General features: G+C 33.6%; 1 protein-coding gene across 2 annotated transcripts in view; it reads left to right on the forward strand.

Annotated features, from left to right (window-relative positions):
- Positions 1–19,659, forward strand: part of DYNC2H1 (dynein cytoplasmic 2 heavy chain 1) — a 357,072-nt gene that overhangs the window by 115,884 nt on the left and 221,529 nt on the right. Inside the window, exons 60-66 of one of the 2 annotated variants that reach the window (XM_025357391.1) lie at positions 3,782–3,868; positions 6,304–6,430; positions 7,948–8,089; positions 8,681–8,790; positions 13,793–13,813; positions 15,994–16,092; positions 17,946–18,069. In XM_025357391.1, the coding sequence (XP_025213176.1) occupies positions 3,782–3,868; positions 6,304–6,430; positions 7,948–8,089; positions 8,681–8,790; positions 13,793–13,813; positions 15,994–16,092; positions 17,946–18,069 (710 nt within the window). The remainder of the gene's footprint in view (positions 1–3,781; positions 3,869–6,303; positions 6,431–7,947; positions 8,090–8,680; positions 8,791–13,792; positions 13,814–15,993; positions 16,093–17,945; positions 18,070–19,659) is intronic. The other variant, XM_025357392.1, reaches the window with a different exon arrangement.

Raw genomic sequence — 19,659 nt, forward strand, 5'->3', positions numbered from 1 at the left:
TTGGTTGGTAATTTTTTGTTTAAGGAGGCTAAAAATAGGACCCCAGTCCCTTTGGCTTGTAGGGTTTCTGTTAAGAGATCTGCTGTTACTGTGATAGTTTTTCCTTTATAGGTTACCTGATGCTTTTGCCTCACAGCTGTAAGATCTTTCCTTTGTCTTGACTTCAGATAACCTGATGACTGTATGCCTATGTGATAATCTTTTTACAATGAATTTCTTAGGCGTTCTTCAAACTTCTTTTATTTGGATGTCTAGATCTCTAGCAAGGCCGGGGAAGTTTTCCCCAATTATTCCTCAAATACGTTTTTAGATTTCTCTTTTAGATTTCTCTTCTTTCTTGGGAACACCCATTATTCTTAGGTTTGGACACTCAACATAGTTACAAAATTCTTGGAAGCTTTGTTCATTTTTTAAAATTATTTTTTCTTTGTCTTTGATGATTGAGTTAATTAAAAAGCCTTGTCTTCAATCTCTGAAGCTCTTTCTTCTGCTTGAGTCTATTGCTGAGACTTAGTGCATTTTGGATTTCTCTAAGTATATCCTTGATTTCCAGAAGTTGTGATTGTTTTTTGTTTATGCTATCTATTTCACCGAAGAATTTTCCTTTCATAACCTGTATCATGTTTTTGATTTCTTTAAGTTGGACTTCATCTTTCTCTGGTACCTCTTTGATTAGCTTAATAATCAACCTCCTGAATTCTTTTTCTGGCAATTCAGAGATTTCTTCATGGTTTGGATCCATTGCTGATGAGCTGGTGTAATATTTTGGGGGTGTTAAAGAACCTTGTTTTGTCATATTACCAGAATTGTTTTTCTGGTTCCTTCTCATTTGAGTAGACTATATCAGAGGGAAGATCTGGGATTCAAGGGCAGCTGGTCAGGTTCTTTGTCTCACAGAGCGCTCCCTTGCTCTGGTGGTCTTTCTCTTCCCCTAGGAACGGGTATTTCTGAGATCTGAACTGTAGTGATTGTTTTTGCTCTTCTGGGTCTAGCTACCCAGCAGAGCTACCAGGTTCTGGGCTGGTGTTGGGGAGTGTCTGCACAGAGTCCTGTGATGTGATCTGTCTTCAGGTCTCTTAGCCGTGGATACCAGCACCTGCTCCACTGGAGGTAGCAGGGGAATGAGGTGAACTCTGTGATGGTCCTTGGTTTTGTTTTTGTTTAGTGGACTGGTTTTGTGTTGATGGGCCTCCAGGCAGGAGGTGGCACTTTCAAGAGTGCCTCAGCTGTGGTCCTATAGGGAGGATGCAAACTTGCCCTAGGGACACCTGGTTAACAATTCAGGTTTCTCAGGCAGTAGGCAGGGCCTTAGAGCTTTCAAGAAATTATGACCTTTGTCTTTGGCTACCAGGGCAGGTAAAGAAAGACCACCTGGTGGGGGCAGGGATAGGTGTGTCTGAGCTCAGCCTCTGCTTTGGTGAGGCTTTTGCTGTGGCTGCTGTGGGGGATGGGAGTGTGGTTTCCATTCTAATGTAATTTTCTCCCCAGGGGGATTATGGCTGCCTCTGCTGAGTCATACAGGTCACCCAGGGTAGTTGAGGAAAGCCAGCAGGCACAGGCCTCACTGGCTTTCTATGTAGCCTGCAGTCCTAAAGGCTGGTCTCACTCCCACCGTGCCCCAACAACGCCAGTGACCAGGGCTGAGAACTTGCCCCAGATCATGTGCCTTCCGCTGAGAAAGCAAGCAGACTAGTAAGTTTTTCGGTATCTCAGGGAGACTGCAGTGGTGACCCAGTTCCTTCAAAGGGTCCGTGGATTCTTTTGGTTTTCCTAGTATGTTCCTGCAGTAGTTCTTGCAGCGAAAGTTCACCATGTGAATCTCCACATGCTGCTCTGTCTGAGTGGGAGCTGCAAGGTAGTCCCGCCTGCTGTCTGTCATCTTAATCCTAATTGATCTGTATTCTTGACTGTTCAATTTTTGATATTATCTATTAATTTCCTGCTGTGTATTAACAGTTATTCATCTTATTTCCTTTCTTGTACACTTTTTTGTTCTAAATATAAGAATTGCCTCCCTTTTTTTAGTTGATTATGTTTTTCTGTTTACATATCACAAATTTATCCATAGTTTCTCTGTCAGAGCCCTGAAACATCTTCATTCATCTGTGTGTTCTATTTATTTTTTCTTAGCTTTAGGCCTGCTGCTTAAGGCTGTTGTCTTGGGGCTTCTCTTCAGCATTGTTCTAGAGATTACCTATTGTATTCTTTTATTGTGAATTCCTGTCTTTCTCTTCCTTCCTTTAGTTCTTCAGGTTTCTAGAACACATTTTCCATGGTAGAAAGAGTATATGGGCTGGAACATATTTTGAGATTTGCATGTCTAAGAGTATTTATAATATGTTATTGTATGTGATCAATAATTGGGTTGTGTTTAAATACTAGACTAGAAATAGTTTTAGCTCACAGTTTTGAAGGCCTTATTCTATTGCAGCAATTCTCAAAATTTGGTTCCTAGACCGGCAGCATCAGCATCACTTTGGGACTTGTTAAAAGTGCAGATTTTTGAGATCCACCCAAAGGAACTGATTCTGATTCAGATACATTGTGGGGGAGGGGACAGTAAGGCCTTGTAATCTCTGTTTTGACAGGTAATTTTGGTATACACTAAAGTTTGAGAACCCCTGTTGTACTCTCTTCTAGAGTTCAGTGTTGCTTTCAGAAAGTCTAATGCTACTTTGATTCCTAGTGTCTTGTATATTACCCCATATTTTTAGGAAGTTAGGAAGCTTTCTTGACCTGTCTGATCTGTGGCTGTTAGTTGTTGATCATGAGTTTTAGAAGTCTGGCTGGAAGACCTGAGTGTGTGGCTTGGGCTCCTTGGCTGCTGAGCATCACTGTAAGGTGATCAAGTATGGACTGGCCATTTTATGGCAACCCCTTAATATTTGCGGGTATTTTGAGAGGATAGGGTGTCAGTCATTTTACTGTAAACGAATCTTTATATCTTTCGCCTAGGATGTGTGCATAGAGGTTGATGGAGATTAGTAGGGGCATAAGCTAGACTTGCAGCATTCTGGGTTATGTTAGAGGTAGTCAGCTCTCAACAGAGGATGGATTCTGAGGTCAAACTCTTTGTAATATCAATTATTAAATAATCTTCTGTATTTGGCTTTATTGTTACCTTCAGAAGTATGTTTACATTTTCTGAACATTTTAGGATTCTGCTTTTTTTTTTTTTGACTCTTCTTCGTATAGGCATTTTAGCTTTTGGCTTTTTGCGTTCCGATATGTTAGTTATTACTTTTTAAAATTTTATTGAACTTTGAGGGTGCAGGAGGCTGAGGTAGGAAGATTGCTTGAGCCTAGGAGTTTGAGGCTGCAGTGGGCTCTGTTCAGACTACTGCACTACAGCCTGGGAGACAGAGTGAGACTCTGTCTCTTAAGAAAAGGAAATTATTTTTGAAATTTTTCCTATTTCATACTTTCCTCTTTTGATCTCTGTGCATATGTATCTTTCTTATTTTCTTGGCTTCATTTTAGTAGGGTCCTAGAAGGGATAGAAGATAAATAAATATGTTTACCATTTTTATCCAGAAATGTACATGTTTGAGTGTTTTTAAATATAGAATCCTAGAAGTGGTATAGTTGGGTCAGAGGAAACACTTTTAATTTTAACATTGCTTTTCAAATTAAATTCTAAGTAAAGGTGTTATAATACTGAGTTAATGACAGTTTTAATTGTCATATATTTACTGTAGGATTACATTGTAAGGTGCTGCTGCTGCTTTATAGTTGGTATCTAAAATAGGAATGGCTTTTATAATATTGAGTTATATTTCAGGAATCTGAAGAAAACTGAAGACAGAAAAAGGAAACTAGAGGACCTCCTTAATTCTGTTGGTCAAAAGGTATCAGAACTCAAAGAAAAGTAAGTTATATTTTGAAGCGTATTTAGGATAATGCTGAGAGTGTTTACATTTGACATCTTGGTTTATTTCCTGTTTTGACTTTTAAGATTTTAGACTTTTATGACAGATGATGCTATGGGACCCACTAGTCTATAAACTTTTTAAGGATACATTATTATGTTTAAAAATTCTATCCTTTTAACTTTTTTTCTCCTTTGTGTTAAAAAAAGTCTTCATGCAAATATTATACTCAAGTTAAGGATCATTTTTGAATATTATTATTCTTAAAGCCTTTCATGTATCCTATTTAGTACAGGGTAGAATATATTGGTATGGGAATTATAAATGTTAGAACATTTTCTTTTAAAAGTTGCAAAAATTGAAGAACTGAATAATATCTGATTGAATACAGTATATGTTGAAGTGATGTGTCATGCTTCCTTTTTTTAATGGAAGCAAAATTATTATTGAACCAAGAAATTAATCAGATTAAAACTATGAATTTTTTCTGTATGTTCAGGAAACAATTCTCTCTCTGTCTCTCTGTGTCTCTCCCCCCTCTCTCCCTCTTCAGTTTCTCTTTCTCTCTCACTAATTATATTTATAGAGAAATACTTATAGAAAAAAGCAAACCAAAAAGAAATCCCCAAACCAATAAACACAGTGTTTTCAATATTCTTGAACAATTATTATGTTAGAAATATAGGAAAGAAATCACATCAATTTTTTCCAGGTATCATTATTAGAGAAGTACAAGAAAAATAAGTATAATGTATTATTTTCACTGTCATGTGCTCACAATCAGCACTTAATATTCAGCTAGTGCTCAAATATTTATTGAATAATTAGCTTATTATAGCAATATTCTGACTTCATTTATTAGTCACTTGCTGTGTTAGGTGTTATACTGGGTAATTTATGTATTCATTTCTTTAATCCTTAAAACAATGATGAGAAGTAAATCTATTTCTGTTTAGCAGATTAGGAAGGTTAAAATTATATAGTCTTTTTTGTCTAAAGTTGGGCAACTAACAAAATACTAAGCCATGTTAGATACTAGATTTGTCTAATTCCATGAAGTTTCTGCTCTTAACCATTGCACCATACTACTATTATTTTGGAAGGATTATTGTGAGAAATTTTGGAATTAACTATTAATTTTAAGTAAAACAGAATGGCATTTTTCATTGTAGAGTCATTGATGAGAATGAATTAATGTTGGTTACCATGCTGTTACTTCTTATGATCCTTAATTAAGGTTTAATTGACTCTAGGCCATGAATAACAGTCTTATTTTCTTACATATTAACAAAGAATAAAGGGCTTGAAAAATAAGCATGATCTCTCAATTTTTAAATTCTAAGTTTACAAAATTAAAGAGATGGTTTCCATTTCTAATACAACTTGTACAGAGATATGAGAGTTGATTTAATGCAACAATGTTCATTGCAAAACCATGTTCAAGGTGTAGTATGAAATGTTGTGATCAATAAACATGTAGCTTTCTATTTCCAGGTTTTAGAACAGTGCTGTTTAATGGAATTTCATGAGATTATGGAAATGTTCTGTGCTCTTTGTTATCCAGTATGGTAGCCAGTAGTCTTATGTGGCTACTGAGCACTTGCAGTGTTTGTAATATGACTGAGGAATGGAATTTAAAATTTTATTTATCTTTAGTTAATTTAAATTTAAATAGCCACAAAGTGGCTCGTGGCTATTTGTCTATATTGGAGAAGTTGGTTCTAGAGTCTTATGTCTAGGGAAGGAAGGAAGAAGGCACTTAGAGAGACAATGAAATATACTATAAAGTGCATGCAACTTAGTGCCAGCCACATCTGTATATGAATTTTAGATCCTCTGCTGATTATTGATGAGAACCTGGGTAATAGTTTCTTTGGGTTTAAGTTTGCATATGTATAGCATACAATTTATAATACTTAACTTGAATATAGGGAGAGATTATATCTAATGTACTAAAATGAATTTTGAAATTTTGTTTGTAGTTTTAGTGGTAAATGTTAGAGGGAGTTGGGCTGTGGGGTGAGGAAGGGTGTGGTTCGAAGCTACTCTAGGCAAATGGAACATTCTGAAGAACACGGGAGATAAAGGATAGGATATTTACTGATAATGTAAAATTCTTCTGATATTGACATATATTAATGGTTTTGCTGATCAGTAATATAATGAAATAAAACTAGAAAGACAGATGGAATGTTTAGAATAGTGTCTTGAATGCCATATTGGCAAATTTTTATATAATGTAGTAGAGCATGGAGGCCCTGTCAAGTTTTTTGTTGGTTTGTCTCTTCTATTAATGTTACTTTGTATGCAAACATTAATGGTATTATCATTAATTAAATTATGGCATAAAAGTTTACTTTATTACCTATGGATAATTTCATTAAATCTCTCCCAAATCCTTTTTACTTTTAATTAAATTTTAATGTTTACATAGATTTCAGAGCAGGACTTCAGAAGCTGCAAAACTTGAAGCTGAAGTAAGCAAAGCACAAGAAACAATCAAAGCTGCAGAAGTCTTAATTAATCAGCTTGATAGAGAACATAAGAGATGGAATGCACAGGTTTGTTTGACAAGGGGCCATGAGGAGTCTACCTTTAAAATCCAGGAAATCTATAATATAATGTATGTTAAGAAAAAGGAGAGAAAGATCCATTAATTTGCACCTGGTTCAGGATAAATAATGTAGATATAAATGGCCATTATGTGAATTACTCTTTAAACAAAGTGTCTTTATATGAATAGAGTTTTAGGCGAAGCAGCCTATTTTCCTTTCAGTTCTGTATGTTATTGAGAGATGAGCAGAATGAAAATGAGTGGAGGGAAAACTTAGTACTCCTTAGAATTTTCTTTGAATTTACCTTCACCAGGACAGTAATTTTAGGATTTGACACTGTAGGCTATTTATTTTTTCTTGAAATATTTTGTTATTTTGACTTTTTAGTGTTGTCTCTTGTTTTTTCTTCGTTTATTTCTGAAATCAGTTAAGCTTCCTTTCCTTTCCTTTCCTGATCCTCCTCATCTGCTCACCTAGTAATGTTGATTGTCCTTGTTATACTCTTCCACAGCAGCTTTTTCTGCAACTACCTTGGGTGTTATCTCATCCCATCATAATATCACCTGCACCTTAATAATGACCAGAGCTACATTTCCAGACTACTGAGTGTTAAATGCGTATTTCCAACTATATATTAGACATTTGCATTTAATTGTCTCTCAGGAACTCAAACCCAACATGTCTAAATTATTTTCTTTTTCTCATTCCAAGTCTCCTTTATTTTCTATTTCACTGGAGGCGTCTTTCTTTGGGCATCAATACTAAAAATATATGGGTTGTCTTAGACTCTTCCCTGTTTACTTGTCATATCCGTTTGCAAATATTCTTTGTATTTGTCTTCTATCTTTAATGCCAATATTTGTTTGTTTCTCATCTCACTTTTTAAATGTCTTCCTCCTATCTGACCCTTTAATTAGGTCACCCTTCATTTGTCAGCTGAATTATCTTTATAAAACCCAATCTGATTACATTACTCATTGCTTGCTTAAATGCTTTCAATGGCTCACGTCACAGTTTAAAATAGAAACTCCTTTGCATGTCATGGAAAACCTTTCACAATCTGCCTTTATTTAACTCTATCTCTCTTTTCTTTAATGTAACTACTCTTTCTGCTGAATCTTGTGCTTTATTTACAATAACCTTTTTGCTAATGGGTCTTCATGCCGTAGCTTTGTTTTGTCCCTTTGTTCATTCTCTGTGCCTTAATCTTAGTTTAAAAGGGATGCAAACTCACATTTAACTGTGGTTGGGATGAAAGTTCTGCTTTCTTTAAAATCATTAAGAACTTTCAATGGCTGAATATGTTTGTTTCTACAAATATATTAGGATTTTATACTTTTAAAAAATATCACAGCAGAGTCTGAGATCTTTTTGATATTTTTACATTTTGACTATTATATTCAAAACAAGGAGTTATTACTTGTGATTCTTCCCCCCACAATCTAAACCATAAAGCTGTCATTTTCTTTAATGTTAGAACATACTCATATATCTCCCTCTTTCTTCGCTCTCTTTTTTTCCAGGTTGTAGAGATAACAGAGGAATTAGCTACTCTTCCTAAAAGAGCTCAACTTGCTGCTGCATTTATTACATATCTTTCTGCTGCTCCCGAGTCTCTGAGAAAAACCTGTTTGGAAGAATGGACCAAGTCAGCTGGTCTTGAGAGTTTGTATTTAGTTATTCCTGAATTTGAAATTTCAATATACTAAAAATGGACCCTTTGTTCTCTGTTATTTTACCTTTTTTCAATGGGGGAAATTTTTTATGGATCACAAGTATACCCTGGAGCTGCTTTAGATTTGCTACATTCCACAAATGTTCTTGAATTTACTTTATTATTATGATTGTTCTATTCTTAAATCACTGTAAAAAACTGAGGCAGCTGAATTATTTTTGATATTGCATGGATGCAATTAAACATTATGTTACTTTTATTTTTATAATAATTTTATTTGATAGGCTGAGATGTAAGAACTTTAAAATTCCTCATGATTTTAGTGGTATTTTACAAAATTATTTTAGTTCGTGAAACATTCACTCAAAGAAATAGGACTTCATGGAGTTCCATTCTTTTCACTTTTTGTTTTTGTTTTTGACTTTTTTCTCCTTGTGTATGGGTGTTAAATGTGGAAGAATGGGTTTCAAGTTAAGGACTGTCGTAGGACTTTTGTTTTGGAATAAATAGCTTTATTTACTTCCCTTCATCAAGTACAAGATCATTGTAGTGAAGTATTTTCAATATCTTCAACTTTTCAGAATTTGATCTGAGGAGATTTCTTTGTACTGAAAGTGAGCAGTTAATTTGGAAAAGTGAAGGCCTACCATCAGATGACCTTTCCATAGAAAATGCTCTTGTAATATTACAGGTAGTTAATTTATTTTAATTTTTTATTAGAAATGTTTTATTGTCAAGCTCGCTGTGGAAATTGTGTTCTTCATATTGTTAGTCTTTCACAGTTACCCTTTTCTTACTAAAATAAAAATATTTTGCTAATGAAAACCCATTAATGATTCAATTAGTGAATGTATGACTTTCAGTATAATTTATTTTTTACCTTAATATAAAAGTATAAAGTGGCATTCTTTTGATGGCAAAATGTTCTAAATTGTATTTCCTAATAGTAGTAGAAATATTTTAGGGATACCCAATTCATTGGTTATGTAGTTTCTTCATGAGTACGGACTAGAGTATATGACTTCATAAATTTTATGTTTTTATTTCATTTTATTTTGCCAAACAAAATTAGCAAAAAGTGAAGATAAGTTTTTGGCTTATCAATTAGAGATAATCATACACATATTTTGGAAAATTGTTTTGTCACATAGTACAGATTTTCCAAAGCTGTTTAAAATAGAAAATAGCATAACCTTATTATAAGTGAATGTGAAAACCAAATTCAAACCATGTACACAAATAAATAATCACTTTGAATAAAGTTTGATTTTTCCCATTAACTTGGTTTACTTTTCTGATATGGAACTTGGAAGACAAGTTTTACTTCTTGATAATGTGATTTTTCTATTCTTTCTGTCAATAGTTTATATGTCATAGTAAGTATTAGTATTCCTTTTCCTCTTTGTAATCCTTCTCTCTGCCTACACACTATTTCCTTATTCTTATTTTTAAACTCCATAGTCTCAAAGAAAGCATGAACATTAAACACGCTCCTCTTTATGTAGCATAAACTGTATTATAAGATTCATATTTTAGGTGCTGTTCATTACTTGATAATTTGTTCTGTTTTATTAGACTTATTAATCAGCTGACTATGCTTCAGCTCACTATATTGGTAACTTACCAGTAGAGAAGTTGCTGACCACTAATTGAATAGTTTTGCCTTCTTTTAATTTGATTTTGCCTGTTTTTAAATTTACTTTTTAAAAAATTTTTTATTATTTTTACAATGGAATCACAAATATGAAACTCAAAATACTTATATAAGTAAATGTGTTACATTTTGGCAAATTATGTGCTTTTTATTATATTTATTATTCCCTCCCTAAGGTTTCATAGCCACCTCTTTTTCCTCTTTCAATAATCCAAGAAAGCAATTCATTGCAAATTAAAAAAAAAAAAAAGTTTAAGAATTCTTTTCTATTCCATAAGAAACAAGGGGAGGGTGGTAAGTCTGTAGACAAAATATGTTTATCAGAATAAATTTTTTACTGATGTTAATTGAAAATGCTTAGTTTTATATTCTGAATTGTCTTTCATGATGGATATGGGAAATTGCTTTTGAAATTAATAATAAGCCTAAATTTACTTTGTATTTAACATTGCTAAGTTCCTTTTAGATAATTATTTGCATTTATATGACAAAAGAAAAATCATTGGAAAGATTTCTTAGGGTAATTAGTTATTTTGTTGAAATGAATTTGCCATTATGGTCAACACTCCATCTCAGTTTTAAGGTGTACTAGATTTCAAATTAGTTGTAGTTTAAGGGTGTGATTGGATAGCATATAATCTGTGACATCAACTCATTAACATCACCATGTATGTAAAATTAAATCTCTAAATATATATTAGTTGGGCTTCTGGGAAAAGATGGCTAGACATGGTAAGTAAGATGCATTTGTGATTCAGAGGTATAATACATCTCCTCATTAACTGTGCTAAAGCTGGCCTGGCGTAGTGGCTCATGCTTGTAATCCCAGCACTTTGGGAGGCCGAGGTGGGTGGATCGTCTGAGGTCAGAAGTTCGAGACCAGTTTGGCCAACATGGTCTCTACTAGACATATAAAAATTAGCTGGGCATTGTGGCATGCACCTGTAGCTCCAGCTACTCAGAAGGCTGAGGCGGGAGAATCGCTTGAACCCGGGAGGCAGAAGTTGCAGTGAGCCGAGATCATGTCACTGCATATTCCAGCCTGGGTGACAGAGTGAGACTTCTCAAAACACACATAGACGCGTGCGCGCGCACACACACACACACACACACACACAATAATGCTAAAGCTTTTCTGAGGTTCTCCCTCTCAGTGGAGGAGCCTTTCCCTGAGGCCTGTGGTTACTCAACAATTTCATTGATGCTAAGAAAGGCTTTTGTGTCTAAAACTATTCTTTTATTGGTCTTACAAGGATGCTTAAAATTGTCGTATTTAGGTTAAGCTAACTATTGAAGTGCATGTATTGCCAGAGAGAGTAATTAGTCAAATCCTTTTATACCCTTGGTCTTACCACAGGAATTAGTTTTACTATGTTGGCAGAAAGCTCATATGACCTGTTGCTTTGAGGGACAGGGAAAAATTTGGCCATAGTGATCATATATCCTGGATTGCTTGTTCTATGGTTTGCACTTGTTGTCCTGATACAATTATTAATAGTTTTCCTTTCACTTTCAACAGTGTTGTGGTTTGAGTGATAAATTATATGATCTAATATTGGCCAACTCAGTGGATAATGGAAAGTATAAGGCTATTAGAAACTATGGAGAAGGTGTGAGTGAAAAGCATCCAGAACGGAGGTGGAGAAGATGACTAATTTAAATATCAGATTTTATATGGGTTTTTCTTGTGAAGACATCTGTTGAATGTTTGTGTTTTATTGTTATAGACAGTTCAGTGTCAAATTGGGTTTAACTCAAAATTTCTGAGATGTTTTTTCTTGCTGCCTTTTGATATATGCTAAGGAAATGCAGACTAATGTGATACTAGTCTAAGAATATAAAATTATGATGATAACATTTATTACTTCAAAGTTAACTTCCCCACATAGGAAAAAGTTTTTCAATCCTCACATAAGTAATAATAATAATCAATACTTGTGTAGTACTAATCATGTTGTACATATATTACTATTTAGGAATAAATAGGTAAAGCACTTGAACACATAACTCATGTAATTCTCAAATCAACCCAATCTATTAGATACATGTGTTATCCCCTTTATAGATAAGGAAATTGAGGCACAGAAGAGTTAATTCACTTACCTAAGGTCACATGGCTGTCAAGTGGTAGAGCCAGGATTCAAACCCAGGCCATCTAGCTCCTGTCTATACACTTCTCATAGGAGTATGTGTGTTTAACCTTATTTATTTTATATTATTCTTGTTAATGTAACTCTCCTTAGTGAATCAAGAGATAGGCTTAATTTCATTTATAAAATGTTTTTGCTTTTATCCCATTTATAAGTATTACAAATAGACAACATTGTAGAGTATACTAGGTGTTTTAAAAATTATCTCTTTCAAAAATATCCTTTGCCTAATCTTTTTTCCCTCCAAGGAGAGAAGAATTTAAATAGAGACTGTGTATCTTGAGTTTTTAACCTGTCTTCTGAACTATTGACCTATAGCTCTAACTACCTGTTGGATACTTTTACCTGAGCTTCCTAGGCAGCTCAAAATGTATCATCCTTTAACTAAATTCACCATTGTTTATTTTCTTTAAGTTAAGAATCTTCCAGTGGCCAATTGTAGCACATTTAAAGGAAAAAACTAGCAATTTATGCTTTTAAATACCTGAGATGCCTAAAAGGTTGGGGTGAGCTTCTGAATTAAAGTAATTTTTACCAGGAGATCTCTGCCTTCATTTTATGAGATGAGTTCATTCTCAGATAGGTTCTCTTTACCCTTTGTTAGCCTTGACCGTTGGTGACTCCATATTTACCTTTATTAGATTTTATATTTCTAGACTAAAGATGTGTCATTCACTCCCTCTGCACCACAGATAATATGCCAGTCTCCCAAAAGGATTCTGATTGGTTAACTTAGACCATCTGCTCATATTGATAACCCATCAGAAACACATTTAGTGGGACATGCAGAGTAGGCAAGGTAGCTCTCTACTATAAAACTCATTTTTCTTACCCTCTCACTCCCTAGAACCTGCTTCTCTTATTTTCTATCACAGTCTTTTCTTGGTAATACAAGCTACAACCCTGTACATCATTCTTAATATGCCTCTTTGATTTTTCATTCAGTTAATTATTCAACTAATCTTATCAAATCTATTTCTCAAATGTCTCATGAATTCATCTTGTTTTAATCATATCTGCTGCCAGTGACTTCATTTATGCTTTCATCATTTTGTGTCTGGATAAATATGTCATTATACCAGCTGGTTCCTTGTTTCCAGTACCACTTCCTTTACTGTTGTTGGAGTGATTTTCTAAAACATTAATCTGATCATAATATTGCCTCAATTAATGTATTTTAGTGATTTCCCATTGCCTGTAGTATAAAAATTTCATTATCCTTAGACATGGCATAAAAAGCTGATCATGATCAGACAGACTCCAGATTACTCCTGCCATTTTATATGCATCATCTTTGCCCATATTTATTTTTCTCTAGCTATACCAGAGTACTGTAAGTTTTCCAAATACTCCAAACTTTTTTATTCCCCTCTATATCATGCTGTTGTTTTTGCCTGAAATATTTTTCTTTCTTCACTTCTTTTCCTAGCTAATCTCTCTTAGTTTGACTTGAATTGTTTTCTAGGCATAACTTCACCTATCATCCTTCAGTAGCAACTTGTGGCACCTTTTAATGATGAAATTTTTATTTTTGTATCTTTATTACATGTAAAGTTATTGAGGTTAAGGGAATGTATTTTATTGATTTCTGTACTCCTTGTACTATCTTACTATAGTTGTTATCCAACATAGAGATGAATTAATGAACAAATGAATAAATGAATGAAAGGTCAACATTTTTGGATTGAGTATAGTTGTAGAATTTAACTATATTTAATCATGGAATACAGAGATAAAATGTACCATAGAAATCTTATCTAAATCTGTCTGGAGACATATAAATAAGACGACAACAAACTTGTAAGTACCCTTTGAAAAACTTAAGCATGTTTTCTTTGCTAAAAACATTTTGAAACATTACCTTTCTTCTTTTCATTTAACTGCATCAGATCATTGGTTTGAAATCATGGGTAAGAACTTTTTTAAATATTTAAAATAATTAGTTTTGTAGTTAGGCAAAATGCAGAATTGTGAAATGTTTGCTATTGAATGCTAGCATAAAATTAGATCAAAAACCTAGGTGCAGTACCATGGTAACACTTCACAGGCTATTTGCTAACTACATCATTGCGCTTCGAGTAGTACATTTACATGATGGAGCAGTAAGTGAAACCTCTGGTAATAGATGCTGGGTGATGATCATACAGTGTAACATGGCAGGAGGTATGATAGGAGCAGTCTACTGTGGGTGCAAGTGACAATAAGGTACCTTGTTTGTGGAGAATTTTAAAATAATAATAAAGCTGTTTTAAAGTCGTTCATATCTTTATTATCACCATGTGCTATCAATTCTAAACAACATTGGTGATATAAAACTATTTGTCCACAGGGCAGATAATCCCCACTATCTCCCTCGCTCTTGGTGTGCACTGAGATAACATGTATGCTCTTATTAGATATACAGTGTTCCCCCCTTTTCTCCTGGGGATGTGTTCCAAGACCCTCAGTGGATGCCTGAAAGTTCAGGTAGTACTGAACCCATATATATGTATGTATATACACACACACACACATATACACACACACGGAATTATACATTTTTATAACACACATACATACTGTGTTATACATACATGCATGTATATACATACATACTATGTTTTTTCCTAAACATACATACTATAATAAAGTTCAATGTATAAGTTATACACAGTAAAAGATTAACAATAACAATGATAAAATAGAATAACTATAACAGTATACTGTAATAAAAGTTAAGTGAATGTAGTTTTTCTTTCTGCCTGTCAAAATAACGTATTGTACTGTACTCACCTATTTTTGGACTGGTTGACCATGGGTAACTGAAACTATGAAAAGAAATTATTGATAAGGGGGATTGCTGTACCCCATTCTAAGTTTTCATCGTACTCTGACTTTCATATGTGTTCTCTTATTCTTATAGCACACAATTCTATTACATTTTTCAAATAAATGTGAAAACTTAAGAAAAATTAGATAGGTTTAAATTTTACTAGGTAGGAATGATTGTTATATGACTTTTAAATTTATCATTTATGATATATATTTTATACATATGTAACTGGCTTTCTTCTGTCTACTAAGTACCATTGCGTGTGGAGGGCATTTTTACTGGTATCTAATTCCCTTTTTTTTTTTTGAGATGGAGTCTCACTCTGTTGCCAGGCTGGAGTTCAGTGGCACGATCTTGGCTCACTGCAGCCTCCGCCTCCAGGGTTCAAGTGATTCTCCTGCCTCAGCCTCCCAAGTAGCTGAGACTACAGTCACGTGCCACTACACCTGACTAATTTTTGTATTTTAAATAGAGACAGGGTTTCACTGTGTTGGCCAGGATGGTCTTGATCTGTTGACCTCGTGATCCATCCGCTTCAGCCTCCCAAAGTGCTGGAATTACAGGCTTGAGCCACCGCACCAGGCCTAACTTCCTTTTTTTTTTAGAATTTAATTAGTGCAGGATGTTCTGTAATGAATTTAGTTTTTAGTTCATTCATTAGATCTTAACCTACAGTCCATGTCATTTTCTCTTCAAGAGTACTCCTTTAGTAATATTAGATATGTACTGCTTTAGAAGAATTAATGTCTTAAAATGTAAGCAATTATATTGATAATTAGCCGTATTTTAATGATTTGCTCATATTTCTTTTTATGGCCTTTATAGTTTTTACTCAAAAAACCAATATATATGTATACTCTCTCTCTCTATATATATATAGAGATAGATAGATAGATAGATAGGGAATAATTTGTGTATTTTAAAAGCCAGAAAGAATGGTGCAAATGACATCAGCTTGAGACTAAAGCTCTTGCTTAGCATAATGTTAGTACACATTTTCTGTGTTATTTTTTGTTAAGTAGGACTGTACTCTCTATACTCTGGCTAAATGTGATTACCTAATATTAACTCCTGGTCACTGAAAATTTATTAATATGGCTTCTGATGCAGTTAAAAACTGTATTTTTGGTTTTTTTTCATGGTTATATATTTGTGTTCTCCAAAGCTTGAGAGAAAAGATCATTTAGTAATTGATTTATAATTTCTAGAAAACTATTTCCATTTAAATGAAAGCTTATAATCATTAAAAAACATTACTTTTCCTTTTTTTTGAACTAGAGTCGAGTGTGCCCATTTCTTATAGATCCTTCTTCCCAAGCTACAGAGTGGTTAAAAACACATTTGAAAGACTCACGTTTAGAAGTTATCAATCAGCAGGTATGTATTACTTATAATTTACATCTGATTAGAAATGACCTCTTATAGTGCAAAGATCTTTAAGTCTATAATCAGAAAACATAGATTAAACACTGGGTCCTGTTGTGTGGGACCTGGGGTGAGAGAGAGAACGCTTAGCTTCAGTTTTCTACTTTGTAAAACAAAGATAAGAATATTTATTTGATTCTGAGTATTGATCTAAGCCCTGGGAATTTAATAGTGAGTTCTTTCCCTTATGAAGATGACAGTCTAGTAGGTTAGAGAAACAATTAAATAAGCTTTACAGTAAGTTATGACTAATGACATAAGTATAAGAGGCTGTAGAAGTAGGAGCTTCTAAGTTAGCTTTGAGACTCAGAAAAGCCTTCTAGCCTTTTAGCGTATTTACAGTTCCTCTGAATGCCTCTCATAATTTCCAATTTCTTTAAATCATTGACAGACATCTTTAATGTATCCCAAGATTTGATAATTGTTCAGTGAAATGTAATCGTAGTCTTTTGGGTAGTGACTTCTCAGTTTCATGTTTATCTTGCAGAGGAAATTATTTTTGGTTAGGTTTTTATTATTTTTTTAAAGGAAGACCTAGTATATGGTTAATTTTCATACATAATTTTCAGGTGTTTCAAAAATTACCTCTAAAAGTTACTTTACTTGTAAAATGGGGATATCTACCTTATTTTTTTGTGGTAAGAATAATTACAAATTAGATAATATATAAAAATACTTTAATAATCATTTATGGTTTGCAATAATATATATAATATTACATATAGTTATAGATATACAGTCATATACATATAAGTAACTATACTGTATATCTCTAGTTTTATACATTGTAAGTACTATAAATCAAGTTATAGTTATATACATTTAAGTATATAACTATTTTATATATCTTATATACATATAAGTATATAACTACATATATNTAAGTATATAACTATTTTATATATCTTATATACATATAAGTATATAACTACATATATCTATAGTTATAGGTATATGTATATAGGTACTATATATATAGTTATAGTTATATACATTATAAGTAGCTATATAGTTACTGTTATATAGACGTGCATACACACATATGTATACACACACACCACACATACACACACAGACACATTCCTGGAGTGATATTTAAAACTACTCCTTCCCTATCTAGAAAGCCTTAAAATTCTTGATTATTGAATTTTGTCTAAAGGTTCTTTTCAGAATTATTAGACCTATCCACCAAGAAAAGTTTACTAGAATTCATCATCTTGCCTTTTTTCCCCCATTCAATGTGTGTGATTCTGAACATAAGCAAAGTAGGGTTCTTATTAATACCTAGGTGAATAATTTATTGCATATAGAATTTGAAGTTGTGTTTCTATAACGTTTTGAAATTTACTGTAGAAAATTGAAGAAAGGCTTTTGTATTTTGGGGGAAATACAAAGTTACTATTCAGTGGTTACAGTCATACAAGATGAAAAAGTTCTAGAGATCTGTTTTGCAACATTGTGCTCATAGTTAACAATTCTGTACTGTACACCTAAATATTGGTAAAGAGGTTAGATCTCAGGTTATGTGGATTTCTTTTTTAACCACAATTTTAAAAATGTTAAAACTCTTATTTTTCTTATTTGTGTATTTAAATTGTGAAATTTTATTGATAATTTATTCAACTAAAATCATTACCAAATACTTATGAGTAGAAAAACAATAATTAATAATTTGAATTATTAACATGCATATTAAATTTTTAAACATTCATATTATTCCTGTTAATATCTTCATTCATAATCTTTAAGGATGTTTATAAAATTAAAGTAATAAAAGAATTAATGTTTTTCTTTTATTCAATTAGGATAGTAACTTTATCACAGCTCTTGAATTAGCAGTGCGTTTTGGGAAAACCCTTATTATACAAGAGATGGATGGTGTAGAACCTGTTCTTTATCCATTATTGAGACGAGATCTGGTTGCTCAAGGTAAATAACTGACACTTTCCAGAGTGTACATATTTTTAAAATTTTCAAAGTAAGTAATTAAACCAGGTGCAAGCTTTCAAGCGTCCTCTTGCGGTTGAGTCACGCATGATGGGCTTAATTCCTTTAGCAATACGTTGTGACAATATGTGTAAAATGTTACTTATCAGGGAAGCTCAGTAGAGACCTAGTACCCATAGTTTACTGGGGGTTGATTATGTAAGCACACTCTCCCTAGCACATTACACAATTCTAGACTCCCTGAAGGAAAGCAGGTGTAGCATAAACCATATTGTTTGTACAGTTTAGGCGCAGTGAGCCACTTTTTTGAGTTCTGAGGATGGTGGGAACTCTCCCAAAATCTAAGTTCCCAGGTGCTGGTTATGGGCCAACTTTACAAACAGCCCTTTCTAAAGAGTCTCAGGATTGCTATATTAACTCTTTTCTGCATAGGAACCCAGCCCAGTCTTGGATTATTAGAAAGCGATTCCTAGAAACTTAAAAAGCATATCATGCAAAGTGTATACATATACATATATAGACATGTACGTGTATGTATGCTACGTACATTGCTAACACAGCAAACTTTAAATAGAAAATTGGTGTTATTGGGGCAAGGCAGAGAAATAGCAAAGCATGCACTATTCTTTGATAATCTGTTGTTCCTCACGTAGATATGCTTGGCCTAGTACTGGCTGATATGTTATGAGAACTCAAGTAGTGGGACCTTTGCCTTTGTAACATTATCCTCTTAATATATTTTATGGGCATAAAGGGGAGGGAATAGCTGAGCTACTGTTAAACAACAGAAGCTTTGTAATCAAGAAAGTGACCTTGCTAGAATGGGGTTGTCTTCCAGAGCTCAGTTTCTGGTCCTTCTGTTGGGGGTAACTCAGATCTGCTGAGCTAGTTTCTTGCTATGCTATCTTAAGGAGGACAAAATGAACCTTTAGGGCCATCTCAATTTGACATTCTTCATTCTATACAGTGGTCCTGAAGGACTCATTAAATATAAATCTCCGTGAGTTCTGCTTAGTGTTAGGTTTTAATGGTATATGTCGCATTGTCTGAGTATAGAGTGTTGACTAGATCCCCTGAAAAGAGTGATAAATTTTATATCATGATTGGTTCACATTTTGAGCTGTTCTAAGTAGTTGTGCAACGCTGTTTAGGTCAATTTGTTTATGTCAGATTAGGAAAAGAGAGTTAATCATTGCCCCTATCTTACTTTTTCCATTTTTTCCCCAGGGTTGGGTATATTCATGTCACTCTAGTCTGTAATCCCCTTTGTGTATATCCCAGATATTGTCCTTTTCAAGAGTGATAAGTTCCTCATGAGTTGCCATTTTTTCATCATACGTTAACTCTGGGGACAGAGGATGGTAGTCCTAGAACACATAAAACAAAGTTTGTGCCAAGTTTATTTACATCCCAGTGTCCTTAATCTAAGATACACAAATTGCTTTTCTACTTACTGTGTTTAAAGCAGACATAAATATAGGAATAGAATGTATTTCTGTTCTACAAATTTATGCTCTTCAAAAATCTTCTTAAGTATTTATTGATCATAGAAGAGCAAGGTATACTTCTTCA

This window comes from Theropithecus gelada, chromosome 14, assembly GCF_003255815.1.
Source record: "Theropithecus gelada isolate Dixy chromosome 14, Tgel_1.0, whole genome shotgun sequence".
Lineage (NCBI taxonomy): Eukaryota > Metazoa > Chordata > Mammalia > Primates > Cercopithecidae > Theropithecus > Theropithecus gelada.